The following is a 15,894-nucleotide window of genomic DNA, read 5'->3' as shown; positions in this document are numbered from 1 at the left end:
GATCAAAGAAACTTCTTTTTACGTTATTGTTCTCCCTGGACTTTGAATTGAAGGGTCACCTACCTCCCGAAACAGTGCGCCATAAAAGGTGACGGTGAATGGACAGTCCACCGTCCTCATGGAAATATCCAAATCCATCAGTAGCCTTTTCTGTTCCTGGCTATTTACTGTGGCTCGAATCCGCTGAATGCAAATGCATGGAAAATTTATGGTTACTACTCTGAGGATGAGGCAGGCAGGGACCTGAAGGAGTCCCATCATGAAAATAGTACAGTTCATAACACAACTTCTAGCAACAACATTGTGAATATCCACCCTAAGTGATTAGCTATCTGTAACACATGAAAATAAGGAAGGCTGTTACTCATTTGATTTCCTGAACAGTCTTGGTAAGAAACAAATTGATAGTATGTTTTGGAGAGTGACAAAATATTTTGGAATGTATTTCCAAGTTACAAAAACAATCTGGTTTACTGTATTATGTCTGTTCAGTGCAAAGAGGACACAATATTAAGGACTTTGCTGCTTATCTGAGGTCCCAAGAAAATAAAAAGCCAAAAGCGCTTCTTTGGGAACAGGTAAGAGTATTTGGAGGGAAAAGTAACTGTAAGAGAATTGGTACAGCTATAGGAAACGGAAGGAATTAGAGAGAAATAGAGAAACCGTTCATTCTTTATCCCAGTGCTTCTGTGGCAAGAAAAATCTGTCACACTAGCAAATGTAGCCTTACAGAAACATGATTATGTCATTAAATGATAGGAGAGATACAATATCACTAGGCCTTCACGCTTTTTGCCTACTTAGCAAGTCAGCAGAAGAACAGACTGAAAAATCTACAAGATAAAAGTATTCCCATTCTTCAAAAGCAAAGGGATCCAAGTCCCTTTGATTATTCCTAACGATGGCCCAAATCTATTAACTCAACTAGAGATGTTAATTCTTTGTGATCCTCCCAGCATCTACTCAATAATATGAAATGATTTTAAATTTCCTTTCATAGCTCAAAAACTACGTAGATTGACCCTAGATATATTTTACCCTCCTTTTTCCACAAATGGAGACAATTTTCTCTCCCAATTCTGGTTTCTTGATTTTCAGGGGCAACTCTTTAAAAGCAACAAAATATAGAATAAAAGAGATTTATGAGTCATAACAGCCAAATGCAATACGTAAACTTTCGTTGGGATGCTGATTTGAAAATCCAAAAGGACAAAACAAACACACACACTTTGAGATGATCAAGGAAATTTTTACTTGGACTGTGGATTAGATGAAGGAATTATTATTATCATTATTATTATTATTATTTGAGATGGAGTCTCGCTCTGTCATCCAGGCTGGAGTGCAGTGGCATGATCTTGGCTCACCACAACCTCCACCTCCCGGGTTCAAGTGATTCTCCTGCCTGAGCCTCCCAAGTAGCTGGGACTGCAGACACGTGCCACCATGCCCGGCTAATTTTTTGTATTTTTAGTAGATATGGGGTTTCACTATGTTGGCCAGGTTGGTCTCGAACTCCTGACCTCGTAATCCACCTGCTTTGGCCTCCCAAAGTGCTGGGATTACAGGCATGAGCCACCATGCCTGGCCCATTAATTATTTTTAAGTGTGATGATGACATGGTAGTTTTGTAAAAATTTAAAATTGTGAAAGAATGGATGGAGGGTGAGTTAAGAGTTAAAAAACAAAACAAAACAAAAAAAAACCAACAAATAAAAAGTAGATACAACTCACACCAAGGAAGCCTTTTCCAAAATACCTTTTGAGGAAAATATTCTTCCCTCCAAATAATCTTTTATGCTTTACCCTACGGAAGATGGTTTTGCTTCTATTAAAAGGGCTGGTTGACAATTGAGATGGACAAATGTATACACAGCAGATAGAAAACATTTGGGAGAATGTCAACTCTACCTTCACTGCCATGATCTGCCCGCTGGGCACGTGCCGCATCTTCTCCACCACCCCGTACGCACCTCGTCCCAGTTCCATTATAGGCTCTAGGTCATCTGCCTTCACCTCAAAGTTCTGCAAGAGAGAAAAGGAATAATGCAATGGGAAAGAGAAAAATAAACAGAACAGAGAGCACCTTATCTTCTATCTCGTTTCTCTCAATATTCTGAGGATTATTTCTGGGCCAGAAGATTTTCTAGCATGTCAAAGCAGCCTCTGAAAGCAAGAAGCTACAAGAAGGGCCAAGAGATGTCTAGGAGCTCCCACGGGGGTAGCCCACCTGCTTGTCCCAGGCAACACAGAAACACAACTTGGATTCAGCTTGCTTATGTCTCAGTTGAAGCTATTTCACTGCAGTTCTTTAGCCATGACCCTTCATTGTGTCTGTAACCCACTATTGACTGATGGCAACTAGATTATGTCTGAGCTTTGAGAAACACCGTCCCAAGAGAACCATCTACTCTCTTCAAATGCCTTCCATCAAAACCACAGTAGCCTGATTTCAATTCAACATTTTTTCAAAATAGCAAAAACTTTGCATACCACTTCCCTTTAAATGCAAATGTTTTTTGACTCATCCCCTGACAGCATGCTAGGGGAAACAAAGCATACATATAAAATGGCCAACGTATTAGCTGGCAGACGTGATTTTTTCTTACCTGATTTCCAATAGAAATGCAAGCCTTGGAGTCTAAATCTCGAGGTGGTCTAAGAAAGATAAGGGGGAAAAGAATAAACATAAGCTAATGAGTCAATTATATCCTTCCCAAATCACACGCCACTGGGGGTATTTTTCCTTAAAAAGAAAGTGGAAGTTCATGAGTAAACTGAAGCAGCATATGAGTGTGAATAAGAGGAGATTTGAAATAAATTACATTTGGGTTTAAATTACTTAATCTCTTTGGGGCTCCATTTCTTCTTTCACAGGGGGATATTAATATGCCTACATTGTGAAGCAGGAGTGAGTATTAAATGAGATAATACAACTAAAATGCTTAGCAGAATGTTTGGCATACAATAAATATCTAATTCATATGTGTGATTATATAGATCAGGGTGCCTAACTCCCAAGCCACAGACTAATACCAGTCAGCAGGAGATGAGTGGTGGGTGAAGGAGAGAAGCTTCACTTGTACTTGCAGTCACTCCCCATCGCTCACATTACCACCTGAGCTCTGCCTCCTGTCAGATCAGCGGTGGCATTAGATTCTCATAGGAGCACAAACCCTACTGTGAACTGTGTATATGAGGGATATAGGTTGCGTACTCCTTATGAAAATCTAATGCCTGATGATCTGTCACTGTCTCCCATCACCCCCAGATGGCACCATATAGTTGCAGGATAACAAGCTCAAGACCCTCATTGATTCTACATTATGGTGAGTTGTATAATTATTTCATGATGTATTACAATGTAATAATAATAGAAATAAAGTACACAATAAATGTAATGTGCTTGAATCATCCCGAAACCATCCCCCCACCCAGTTCATGGAAAAACCGTCTTTCAAAAAACCAGTCCCTGGTGCCAAAAAGGTTAGGGACTGCTGATACAGGTCATTGTGCTAGAGTAGTAAGTCTCAAGCTTTATCTTTCATCCAAGAGCACCAATACATATAATTATTTCACCACATGTCTCACAATTGTTTTAAGAAACAAATAGCAATGGCATATATTCTGTTAACTCACAAAATTCATAGAACATAAGAATTTCAAATCTAGTCCCTTCTTTCATAAACGGACAGAAGGTCCAGAGAGGAAAAGTGACTCCCCCCAGCCCACAGCTGCCCCAGGTCTCCTGATTTCCAGTTCTGCAACCTCTCTACTCTACCAGGCTGTCTCATCAAGCCCAGCAATATTTCTTCCATGCATAGCATTATACAATTCTGGGGTTTTCTTAGGAGCCAGAGGTTTGCTGATTTTGTTTCTATAGTCACTTCCTGAGTATTTATTTCTACTACTTCAATGATCTCTCAGGTGGTATCAATCTACTTAAGAGACAAATGTTTGGCTCTGGCTGTGCACACAACTAGAAGCTGAGAAAGGCACTTTCCTGAAAGAAATGTACCAACAGTAGTACGATAAACATAGCAAATGCTGGCCAGGTGCAGTGGCCCACGTCTGTAATCCCAGCACTTTGGGAGGCTGAGGTGGGCGGATCACCTGAGGTCAGGAGTTCGAGACCAGCCTGGCCAACACGGTGAAACCCCGTCTCTAGGAAAAACACAAAAATTAGCTGGGCATTGTGGCACACGTCTGTAATCCCAGATACTCGGCAGGCTGAGGCAGGAGAATCGCTTGAACCCAGGAGGCGGAGGTTGCAGTGAGCCAAGATTGTGCCATTACACTCCAGCCTGGGTGATAGAGTGAGACTCTATATATATAAAACATACCAAATGCCAAAGAACACATTGTTAATGTGATCAAACAAAAAGAGCAACTAGAGGCTAAAGACGAAAGAATCCTGGTGCTGCCAGAAAAGAGGGAAAGAGGGTGAGCAGGCAGGTAAAGACTCATGTCTCTCTGGAAGCACATTCCATGCCAGAAGAAGGCAAAGGAAAACGGAAAGAGAGAGGAAAAGGGAAAGATGAAAGGCAGAGAGAAAAGAAACCTTTGCCAATGAGGACTTTTTCCAGCTCTCAGGTATGATCCTAACCCTTTTGCTGAAATTAAATACATAAATAAAATTAAAAAGTAGGGATATGGGCTGGGCGTGGTGACTCACACCTGTAATCCCAGCACTTTGGGAGGCCGAGGCAGGTGGATCACCTGAGGTCAGGAGTTCGAAACCAGCCTGGCCAACGTGGTGAAACCCCGTCTCTACTAAAAATACAAAAATTAGCCGGGCATGCTGGCGGGTGCCTGTAATCCCAGCTACTCAGGAGGCTGAGGCAGGAGAATCGCTTGAACCCTGGAGGCAGAGGTTGAAGTTGAAGTGAGCCAAGATCGTGCCACTGCTGTCCAGCCTGGGCGACAAGAGCGAGACTCGGTCTCAAAAAACAAAACAAAACAACAACAAAAAAGAGGAAAATGGCAAGCCTTCTCTCACCTCAAAATTCTTTTGGAATACATAGAATACTTAAAGTTTTTTATACTAACTTAAAACTGGGGACTGAGAGAGAGAGAGCAGAAAAAAACAACACAAAACAAAATACACACACACACCCCCCAACAAACAGCAGTGATGTGTTTCTATATCTTGTGTTTCTGAGCAGGGAATTTTTCTTCATAAAAGGTTTCTGGAAGAATCAAATTTCTAAAACGCTACTTCCTCTTTCTCAAGATTTCCAAAGCTGTTTTTCCTTAGTTGTCACAATTTGCTTGTACTAATTTGTAATGGCACTTTGAAATAAAGGCAAATATGACTTTAAACATGTGACTAATATAAACAACAAAAATCCTTTGCAATTATTCAACACGCTGATTTTTTTTTTTTTTTTTTTTTTTTTTGAGACAGAATCTCACCCTGTCACCCAGGCTGGAGTGCAGTGGCGCGATCTTGGCTCACTGCAACCTCCGCCTACTGGGTCCAAGCAATTCTCCTGCCTCAGCCTCCCAAGCAGCTGGGATTACAGGCACCCACCACCACACCCAGCTAATCGTTGTACTTGGAGTAGAAACAGGGTTTCGCCACGTTGGCCAGGCTGGTCTCAAACTCCTGACCTCAAGTGATCCTCCCACCTCAGCCTCCGAAAGTGCTGGAATTACAGGCATCAGCCACCACACCCAGCCATCACCTTGACTTTTTAAAAGTATGAAGCAACAGAAAGGTCACTAATTATTTGGGGCTGCGACTGTTTTTGCCATCCAATGAGGTTATCGAAAACGAGTTCTTCCAAGTCTAATATTCTTATATTTTATATATATAGCAGGGCTCAGCAAATTACAGTCTGTGGTCCAGCTAAGAATGACTTTTCCAAATTTAAATGCTTGTAAAAAAACAAAAAATAAACAACAGCATCCTCTGTGGCCCACGTAATATTTACTATCTGGCCTTTTACAAACAAAACAAAACAAAACAAACAAACAAAAAATGTTTGCTGAGTTTGGCTCTATACTAACTTTGCATTACCCCGGGACCTAATAGAAGGGTCTGGTGCCATTTTCCAGATTAAGAAAAATGAAACCCAGAAAAGCTGGGTGATTTTCTGAAGCCATACGGTCATCCGCAGAGCTGAAAATAAAACTCAAGTCACCTGAATCTCAGCCTTGACTTAAGGAGGAGAAAAAGGAAGAAGAGACGGAAATATAAAAAACTGGGCTAAGAGCTTTTTTACCTGCTCTCATGATTCCCATCGAGGCAGATTGAATACAAGGAACTTGCTCCCAATGCCCAGGCCTCCTCTAATGAAAATAATCAATTCGCCTGTGCCGCAGGCCCTTGGGCTCATCGAGTGGGCCAAAAATATCAAATGATGGGGCCAAGACTGACAAATCAGATTGGATTAGTTGACATTGTGCTCTGTCCAGGGCTGGGCATATTAGTTTGCCAGGGGCATTGCGATTCTGCAGGAAGTTTATACTGTGGGTGGATGTTCTCTGTCACTTATTCAATATTTTAGTCCTCTGGGGAAAAAACCAAGCTTATTACAAAAATTCTTCCCCTGGAAGACCAAAGGTCTTCCAAAGGTCACCTAGTATTCATTTTTTATATGAACAACCAGCTTCGGTTTAGTACGATAGTTATTCATCTATAATTTTACGTGAGGAATCAGTTCACTGGTTATTATCACAATTATTATTCATTTATTCAGAAATATTTATTGAGCACCTATTTGGGCAAGAGACTGTGTGAGCCATTTACATAAAATAGCTTCCTTAATTTTTACAACTCTCAGTGGTAGTATTAATAGTGGTGTTATTACCTCTAGTGAAATAGAATAGGGTATGAATTGAAATCGAGGTATTAATACCTCTTTCAGCAATTAATATTGAAAGTGACTAAATAATTTAAGAACACTCAGGCTGGGAGCAGTGGCTCACACCTGTAATCCCAGCACTTTGGGAGGCTGAGGCGGGTGGATCATGAGGTCAGGAGTTCGAGACCAGCCTGGCTAACATAGTGAAACCCCGTCTCTACTAAAAATACAAACTTAGCTGGGCATGGTGGCAGGTGCCTGTAGTCCAAGCTACTTGGGAGGCTGAGGCAGGAGAATTGCTTGAACCCGAGAGGCGGAGGTTGTGGTGAGCCACGATCACACCACTGCACTCCAGCCTGGGCAACAGAGCGAGACTCTGTCTCAAAAGAAAAAAGAACTCTTAGAGAGACAATGAGATTAGAACCCAGAGCTGCACCATAATGGCTTCTGATGCACAGTGTGCTGTAAAGGATACTACCTCTCATTTCACTAGCCATAAACTGTTTGCTCACAACCTCTGCCAGTCTGCTGTGTGGCTAAGAGCACATCACTGAAAGTCAGAGATTCCTGAGCTTATATGCCAGTTCTTCCACTGAGAAGCTGTGCGATAATGCTCGCTTGGAGCTACCTTTCATCGAGCAGTTGCAATGCACCAGGCACTACACGAGACACTCATATGGATTATGACATCTAATCCTCAAGACAGCAACATCACTGTTATTCCCGGGTTTTGTTTGTCTGTTTTTTGAGATGGAATCTCACTCTGTCATCTAGGCTGGAGTGCAATGGCATAATCTCGGCTCACTGCAACCTCCACCTCCTGGGTTCAAGTGATTCTCCTGCCTCAGTCTCCCAAGAAACTGGGACTACAGGCGCCCGCCGCCACGCCCGGCTAATGTTTTGGTATTTTTAGAAGGGGAAACTAAGGCTTAGCGCAGTTAGGTATTTTGCCTAAGGTATTCAACTAGTGAAGTTTAGATCCCAAATTTAAACCTAAGTGTTCTGGCTCCAGACCCTGAACTCTTACCCATGAAGCTATGCTCAACAGTTTGGAGCAATGCACCTGACCGTTGCACTGTTCTGTTTGTTCACATGTCAAATGAGAGTAACAAACACTGCCTCTGAGTTTCTTGTGGTGGTTAAATGAAACAATATGAACTAGCAGCAAACTGATTTAGAATTGGTCACTATCAATTAAGGGAAGGGACAGCCCACACTGGCATCAGTAGCTCAGAGAAAGAGCTCAAACAGAGGGGCCACACACGTGGAACTCGGGAGAATGGAGCTTTGTCAAGGCCTATTTATTTTTGTGAAGCGCAGCAGAAGGAGGCAGGGTATGAATGGGAAGAAATCACCAAGCCAGCCTTCAAAAATTGCCAAGAAAAACACAAAATGTGGGAGCTACTTCTTTAGGAGTACAAATTTAAGCCTCGGCATTAAAGTCATAACAAGGAGACTCTTTGAGCTACGGTGGTATACTCTACAATAATGAAGTGATACTTTTTGCTTCACAAAGTGAAACAGATAAGTATATTCACAGCATATCCTATTAATACCATACGAGGGAAAAACAAAATATAAACTGCTTTTATCCTTGTTTATACCAAGAAAGCGTTTATGGTAGCCTTCCAAAATTCATAAAATTTATAAAATTAACATATACTTTATGCTATAATGTAAACTAATATAAAAGGTAAAGAATAAAAATTGTAAGGGGAAGGGATATAAGACTGCTGGCAGGTTGATATACGAATAAATCCCAAAGGAGATAGTAAAAATAAAAGCAGAAAGCAATAAAACTGAAAATAGGAAAATAAAACAAAGCCAGTTCTTCAAAAGAAAAAAAAAAAATCAGTAAAGTGGATAAACCTCAAGCAAAACTGACAAATTTAACAAGAGAAGACACAAATTATCAGTATCAGGGAAGAAAAACAAAAAAAAAGGTGTCACAACAGATTGTACATCCATTTAAAGGATAGGCAGAGAACACTGTGAACAGTTTTACTCTCATAAATGTGACAACTTCGAAGAAATAGACCAACTCCTCAAAACCACATACTACCAAAACTCAGCCATAATGAAACAGATAATCTGAATAGTCCTGTAACTATTGAAGAAATTGGGATTGTGATTAAAAAGTCCCAGAAAAAAAAAAAATCCAGGCTCATTTTCTTTCATTGGAGAATTTTAACAAACATTCAAAGAAGAATTAGCACCAATTTTATACAATGTCTACCAAAAAATAGAAGCAACACTTACCAATTCATTTTTATTAGTATTACCTTAATACTAAAACTAGAAAATAATAGCACAAGAGAAATAATAAATAAACCATCACAGACCAACATCTCCCAAAAGCCTAGAAACAAAAATCCTCAACAAAATTTTAGCAAATCGAATCCAACAATGCACAAAAATATATACACCATAACTAACTGGGATTAATTTGGGGTATGCAAGGCTAGCTCAGTACATAAAAATGAATCAACATAATCTACATATCAACAGATCAAAGAAGAAAAATCTTATGATCATATCAATTGGTGCAGAGAAAGCATTCAACAAAATTCAATACCCATTCATAATAAAAAGTTCTCAGGCAGGGCATGTTGGCTCGTGCCTGTAATCCTGGCACTTTGGGAGGGCCAAGGCAGGCAAATTGCTTACCCACGAGTTCGGACTAGCCTAGACAACACAGTGAAACCCCATCTCTACAAAATACAAAAATAAATTAGCCCAGTGTGGTGGCATGTACCTGTAGTTCCAGCTACTTCGGAGGCTGACATGGGAGGATCACTTGAGCCAGGGGAGGCTGAGACTGCAGTGAGCCATGAGCACACCACTGCACTCCAGCCTGGGTGACAGAGTGAGACCCTGTCTCAAAAACAAAAACAAACAATCAAAAAAAACCTCTCAGTATACTGAGAGATTTTATATAGCTGGGAACCTTTTCAACCTCATAAGTAACATCTACAAAAAATCTACAGTTAGCTTCATACTTACTAGTGAAAGACTAAATGCTTTCCCTCTAAGATGAGGAACAAACCAGTTTGCCTGCTCTCATCAACCTTACTAACATAGGACTGGACATTCTTGTCACTTCAATAAGGCAACAAAATGCAAGTAAAAATCAAAGTAAAGATTGGAAAAGAAGTAATAAAACTGTCTCCGTTTACAGATGCCATGACTGTCTACATAGAAAACTCTAAGGATTCGATGAAAAGCTTCTAGAACTAATGAGTGATTTTAGTAAAGTCACAGAATAGATCAGTTGCAGAATCCACAGAATACAAAATCAATACAGAAAAGATCTATTGCATTTCTATACACTGACAATGAACAAGTAAAAACCTAGCTCACAAATCAAATTCCGATTAAAATTTGCTCCAAAAAAACACTTAGGTATAAATTTCAACAAAATCTAATATAGAGGAATTGTATTATAAAAATACTGATGGAATAAAATTTTTTTTTTTTTTTTTTTTTTTTTTTTTGAGACGGAGTCTCGCTGTGTCTCCCAGGCTGGAGTGCAGTGGCGTGATCTCAGCTCACTGCAAGCTCCGCCTCCCGGGTTCACGCCATTCTCCGGCCTCAGCCTCCCAAGTAGCTGAGACTACAGGCGCCCGCCACCACGCCCGGCTAGTTTTTTGTATTTTTAGTAGAGACGGGGTTTCACCATGTTAGCCAGGATAGTCTCGATCTCCTGACCTCGTGATCCACCTGCCTCGGCCTCCCAAAGTGCTGGGATTACAGGCTTGAGCCACCGCGCCCGGCCGGAATAAAATTTTTAAAGTTGAAGAAATAGACCATGTTTGCAGATTAGAACCAAGGTAGTAAAAATGTCAATTCGCCCTAAATTGATCTATAGGTTAAACACAATTCCTACTGAAATCTCAGTAAGTTTCTCTGTGGACATAGACAAGCTTATTCTAAAACTCATATGAAAAGAGAAAGACCTTAGAATAGTCAACATAATTCTGAAAGGAAACAGAGTGAGAGGAATCATGTTTCCCTGTTATGACTTACTATGCAGCTGTGGTAATCAAGACAGTGTGATACTGGCAAAGGGACAGACACATAAATCAGTGGAACAGAATAGAGAACACAGAAATAACTTCAAACAAATATGCCCAATTGACATTTGGCAAAGGAGCAGAAGCAATTCAATGGAGGAGGGATAGCCTTTTCAACAAATGGTTCTAGAATAATTGGTAACCCACTGGCCAAAAAAATAAAGCTCAACCTAAACTCATACCTTGAACAAAAATTAACTCAAAATGGACCATGGGCTTAAATGCAAAATGCAACACTACAAAACTTCTAGACAGATCTAGGACTACGCAAAATGTTCGTAGACTTATTATCAAAAGCATGATCTGTAAAAGTAATAATTGATAAGTTGAGCTTCATCAAAATTAAAAACTTTTGCTCTGTGAAAGACCCTTCTAAAATCATAAAAAGACAAATTACAAACTGTGAAAAATATTTTCCTATCATGTATCGGACAAAGTCCTTGTGTCCAGAATATACAAATAACTCTCAAAAGTAAACAATAAAAAGAATCTAATTAGACAATGGGCAAAAGATATGCACAGACATTTCACCAAAAATATGTAGATGGAAAATAAACACGTAAAAACATATTCTACATTATTAGCCACTAGAGAAATTGCAAATTAAAACTACATATAGGCTAGGCACAGTGGCTCACGCCTGTAATCCCAGCACTCTGGGAGGCTGAGGCCAGTGGATCATCTAAGGTCAGGAGTTCGAGACCAGCAGACCAGCCTGGCCAATATGGTGAAACCCTGTCTCTACTAAAAAAAAAAAAAAAAAAAATTAGCTGGGCATGGTGGCAGGGGCCTGTAATCCCAGCTGCTGGGGAGGCTGAGGCAGGAGAATCACCTGAACCTAGGGGCAGAGGTTGCAGTGAGCCGAGATCACGCCACTGCACTCCAGCCTGGGCAACAAGAGAGAAACTCCATTTCAACAACAACAACAAAAACTACATACATATCACTACACATCAGAATGGCTAAACTGCAAAATACTGACAGTACCAATTGCTGGCAGAGATCCAGAAAAACTGGATTATTCAGACATTATTGGTGAGAACATAAAATGGTACATTTACTCTGGCCAACAGTTCAGCAGTTCTTTCAAAACTAAAGATGGGCTTACCATGTAACCCAGCAATTACACTATTGGGCTTATACCCCAGAGAAATGAAGACTTATTCTCATGCAGGAACTTATGCATAAATGCTCATAACAGCTTTATTCCTAATAGCCCAAAATGGAAAACTTCCCATATCTCCTTCAAAGGCTAAGGTGTTGAACAAACTATGGTATGACCATACCATAGATGGGTACTTAGCAATAAAATGGAACAAACTGTCAATACATGCAATTACTTAAATGAACCTCAATAAAATTATGTTGAACAAAAAAGTCTCAAAAAGAGATGCATTATTTCATTTACATAACAATCATGAAATAACAAAATGGCAAAGGAGAACAGATTAGTGGTTGCCAGGGATTAAGGACAGAGATGGGGGGAAGAGGTGGGTGTGACTATAAGAGGGTAACATAGTCTTGTAATGTTGCTGTAGTGAAGTATCTTGATTATAATAGTATTTATGCAAGACTTATACATGTGATAAACTTTATAGAGCTACACATGCACACATACACACACAAATGAATACTCGCATAGCTGGCAAAATTAAGTTCTATGATTTGCACTACTGCCACTTTCTTGATCTTGATAATGTACTATGGTTGTGCAAGATGTTAACGTGAGATGGGGGGAGTCTGGCATGGCTTGGGGAAAGGGATATATGGGACTTCCCTGTACATTTCTTTGCAACCTCCTTTTAATCTACAATTACTTCAAAATAAAAAGTTTTAAAAGTATATCCCATAAATTCCTATACAGGTAGTAAAAGTAGGCCACATATTTGACTCTAAGCTCTTGAGAAATCAATCAGAGAGGAAACAATAGTAATTACACAGTTCACAGGTCTACCAAAAAAAAAAATTGCTCAGAGAGACCAAAATAAAGAAAAAAAAAGAGGAAAAAAATATTGATAGTAAGTATGAGAAGATGGATCTTCCTCCTGCAGATTCCAATGAAAGGAACATTCTATCTTGAGTTTAGACCCTTGAGCTACAGTCCAGAACCCTGAAGAGTAGCCGTCAACTCTACTTTGTCCTTAAAAATTCTCCAGTGGAAAGTTTCTGTATACTGCTTCATGCAATGCAAGGACCAATGGCTTTAACAAAGTCTTAACAGCAGACAGGATCCCATTTCAAAGCACATTCCAACACTAGGGGGTGCACTTCCTGATAGTAGATCACAGCTAACATCAAAACGTATTACAAAGGGAGGCACTTTTGTAGACATGAGCAAAAGCCTTACCAACTCACTTTTCCATTAGGATGCCCTCTCTTTGCCCTTGCCCTGTCTCTCTAACACCTCTATTGTGATTCGTTTCCTTGGAGTTTCGATTCCTCTCATGCAGATGCCTTGGTAGGGAAGTACCTTTCCCACCACCAGATTAAAAAAAAAACAAGAAGGAGGTTCACAGAGAGGATGTCATTTACACGATGTCCTTCACTAGGACTTGAGCTGACTTAGGGATTTAGGCCAAAACCTCAGCTAATAAAAAAGTGTTCCTTTACCTCATTCTTCCTTCTGTTTATACAGGACAGAATTTAAGTGTCAGGATGTGGGTCCTCACCAAATACCATCTTTCCATCTCAACCCAAGTTTTATAGTAGTGGCTTTCACGGGGATTTTCCTGTTTGCTCCAATCTACAGGGAAAAGGCAAGGAAGTCCACATCCAGGGGCCTTTCTGGCCTTACATAGAGCCTCATCTGCCAAATATATGTGACATTCCATTCTTACTCAACCAATAACTTAAGACATTGAGTTCAAAACACTTAAGACACTGAGTTCAATATAACTGACTGATAAGATATGATTATTTCAGGTCTCAGAACAGTGAGCAAATGGCTTCCCCCCTTAAAGGGCTCTTCTAAAGTCAAGGCATTGCTCACCAGTCCAAAAATAAACCCCCAGGAGAAACCTGAAAGTACAAGGATTTGGATTCAGATGATGATCTCGCCAACTTACGTGGAACTGGTCTGAGGTTGCTCAAATGCTTCTTTTGGAATTTTAAGGCCAGGGTTTCGCTTCTTGCCTATGGGGAAAGATGTAAGGAAAACGTTAAGGATTAAATCATAGCAAGATAGCAGAGAAAGAGACTGCAGCAAAGGAAAGAGCTGACCTGCACATGCAGCTCTCACGTCTCCATTCAAAGCACCACTTCCTGCCCAGGAAGTTTGTGAGTGTTGAGAACCCAAGCACCAGGTAGAACAGAGCTTCCCAAATACAGACCGTGGTCATGAATGAGGTTTTTTCATCAGTCCAGGGGGCAAACATCAGGATGAGAATGCCAACTCTCTTTTCCTAGGAAGATCTGCCCTTTCTGCCCACTGAGTGTGTCATTGCAACTTCTTTTTTTTTTTTTTTTTTTTTTTAAGACAGAGTCTCACTCTGTCACCAGGCTGGAGTGCAGTGGCATGATCTCCACTCACTGCAACTTCTGCCTCCTGGACTCAAGCGATTCTCCTGCCTCAGTCTCCTGACGAGCTGGGATTACAGGCATGCACCACCATGCCTGGCTAATTTTTGTATTTTTAGTAGAGACAGGGGTTTCTCCATGTTGGCCAGGCTGGTCTCAAACTCCTGACCTCAGGTGATCCACTGACCTTGGCCTCCCAAAGTGCTGGGATTACAGGCATGTACCACCATGCCCAGCCTATGAGCCACCATGCCTGGCCTTGCTTTTTTTTTTTTTTCTTTTACACTATAATGGTGATGACAGACACTTGGTTATAGCTTTTTTTTTCTTTTTAGTGTTAGTAAAGGGCAGTCACCCTTATCTCAGTATCCCCCTATTTTCTAAATCGATCTGTTAACAACTACAAGAGTTAGCAATGGAAGTAGAATAAAAAATGCTTTTCCACTGTTCTGCCCTCCCCACCCTTTCCCAACCACCTGCTGTAATTTGAAAAACTTAAGAGAGGGATAGAGTAATACTTATTTACATTTGCCCTGTTCCGTAAAGGATTAAGATAACAGATGAGCTTATGCAAGGAGCTTATAACTTCTTCTTGGGCCAGATGGAAAGGTAGCTTGATGTCGATCATACCTGGGCTGAAATTACAAGAGAATTTGGCTCGAATACTTCTGTTGATGAGTGAAAACGAACAGACTGAGAAATACCAGCTCAGGAAGCAGATCAGAGCAAACAAGGGCCTGGGGTTTTCCCCATCCATGGAGATCCTGTGTCTCCCAGGGGAAACCAAGGGAGCACTGGATAGAATGGCTGGAAAGAATGCTACCTCCTGGCCGGGCGCGGTGGCTCACGCCTGTAATCCCAGTATTTTGGGAGGCCAAGGCGGGCGGATCACGAGGTCAGAAGATCGAGACCATCCTGGCTAATATGGTGAAACCCCTTCTCTACTAAAAATACAATAAATTAGCCAGGCATGGTGGTGGGCGCCTGTAGACCCAGCTACTCGGGAGGCTGAGGCAGGAGAATGGCGTGAACCCAGGAGGCGGAGCTTGCATGCAGTGAGCCAAGATCGCACCACTGCACTCCAGCCTAGGTGACAGAGCAAGACTCCATCTCAAAAAACAAAGAATGCTACCTCCTTTCCCACCTCTTCTCTACATTGCAGATGAGCACTCAGAGATAACACAAACCCTGGATACGGCCCTGGATAGATCCTGAAGCTGCAAAGAAACTTAAGAAATCAATTAAAATAACCTCCTTGCAGAAAAATGACATCCAAAGACTTCAGTGACTTGCTCCACATCACAGAGGTCAGCAATGACCCAGTCAGATCAGAATCCAGGTCTCCTGACACCCAGGTGGGAGTTCTTTCTACTATCCTGCAATAGAAGACGTTTAGAGATGACTGGAGAGGGGGCGAGTGAGAGGAACACGGGATTTTGAGTTTTAAAATATCCAGCTGACATCTGCTTCTTCCATGCACCACACAACTTCTAGAA

At 41.0% G+C, this 15,894-nt stretch overlaps 1 protein-coding gene across 12 annotated transcripts in view; it reads right to left on the bottom strand.

Annotated features, from left to right (window-relative positions):
- The window catches only part of MAP2K6 (mitogen-activated protein kinase kinase 6), a 142,569-nt gene that overhangs the window by 34,842 nt on the left and 91,833 nt on the right, over window positions 1-15,894 (bottom strand). For 9 of the 12 annotated variants that reach the window (XM_077968526.1, XM_077968528.1, XM_077968527.1 and 6 more), the window contains 4 exon segments: window positions 13,948-14,014; window positions 2,610-2,658; window positions 1,912-2,025; window positions 64-183 (listed from right to left, as the gene is read on the bottom strand). In XM_077968526.1, coding sequence (XP_077824652.1) covers window positions 64-183; window positions 1,912-2,025; window positions 2,610-2,658; window positions 13,948-14,014 — 350 coding nt within the window. 12 annotated transcript variants of the gene reach the window in all.

Source organism: Macaca mulatta, chromosome 16 (assembly GCF_049350105.2).
Source record: "Macaca mulatta isolate MMU2019108-1 chromosome 16, T2T-MMU8v2.0, whole genome shotgun sequence".
NCBI classification, from domain to species: domain Eukaryota; kingdom Metazoa; phylum Chordata; class Mammalia; order Primates; family Cercopithecidae; genus Macaca; species Macaca mulatta.
The sequence above is the reverse complement of the archived record's forward strand: the minus strand, read 5'-3'. Positions and strand labels throughout refer to the sequence as shown.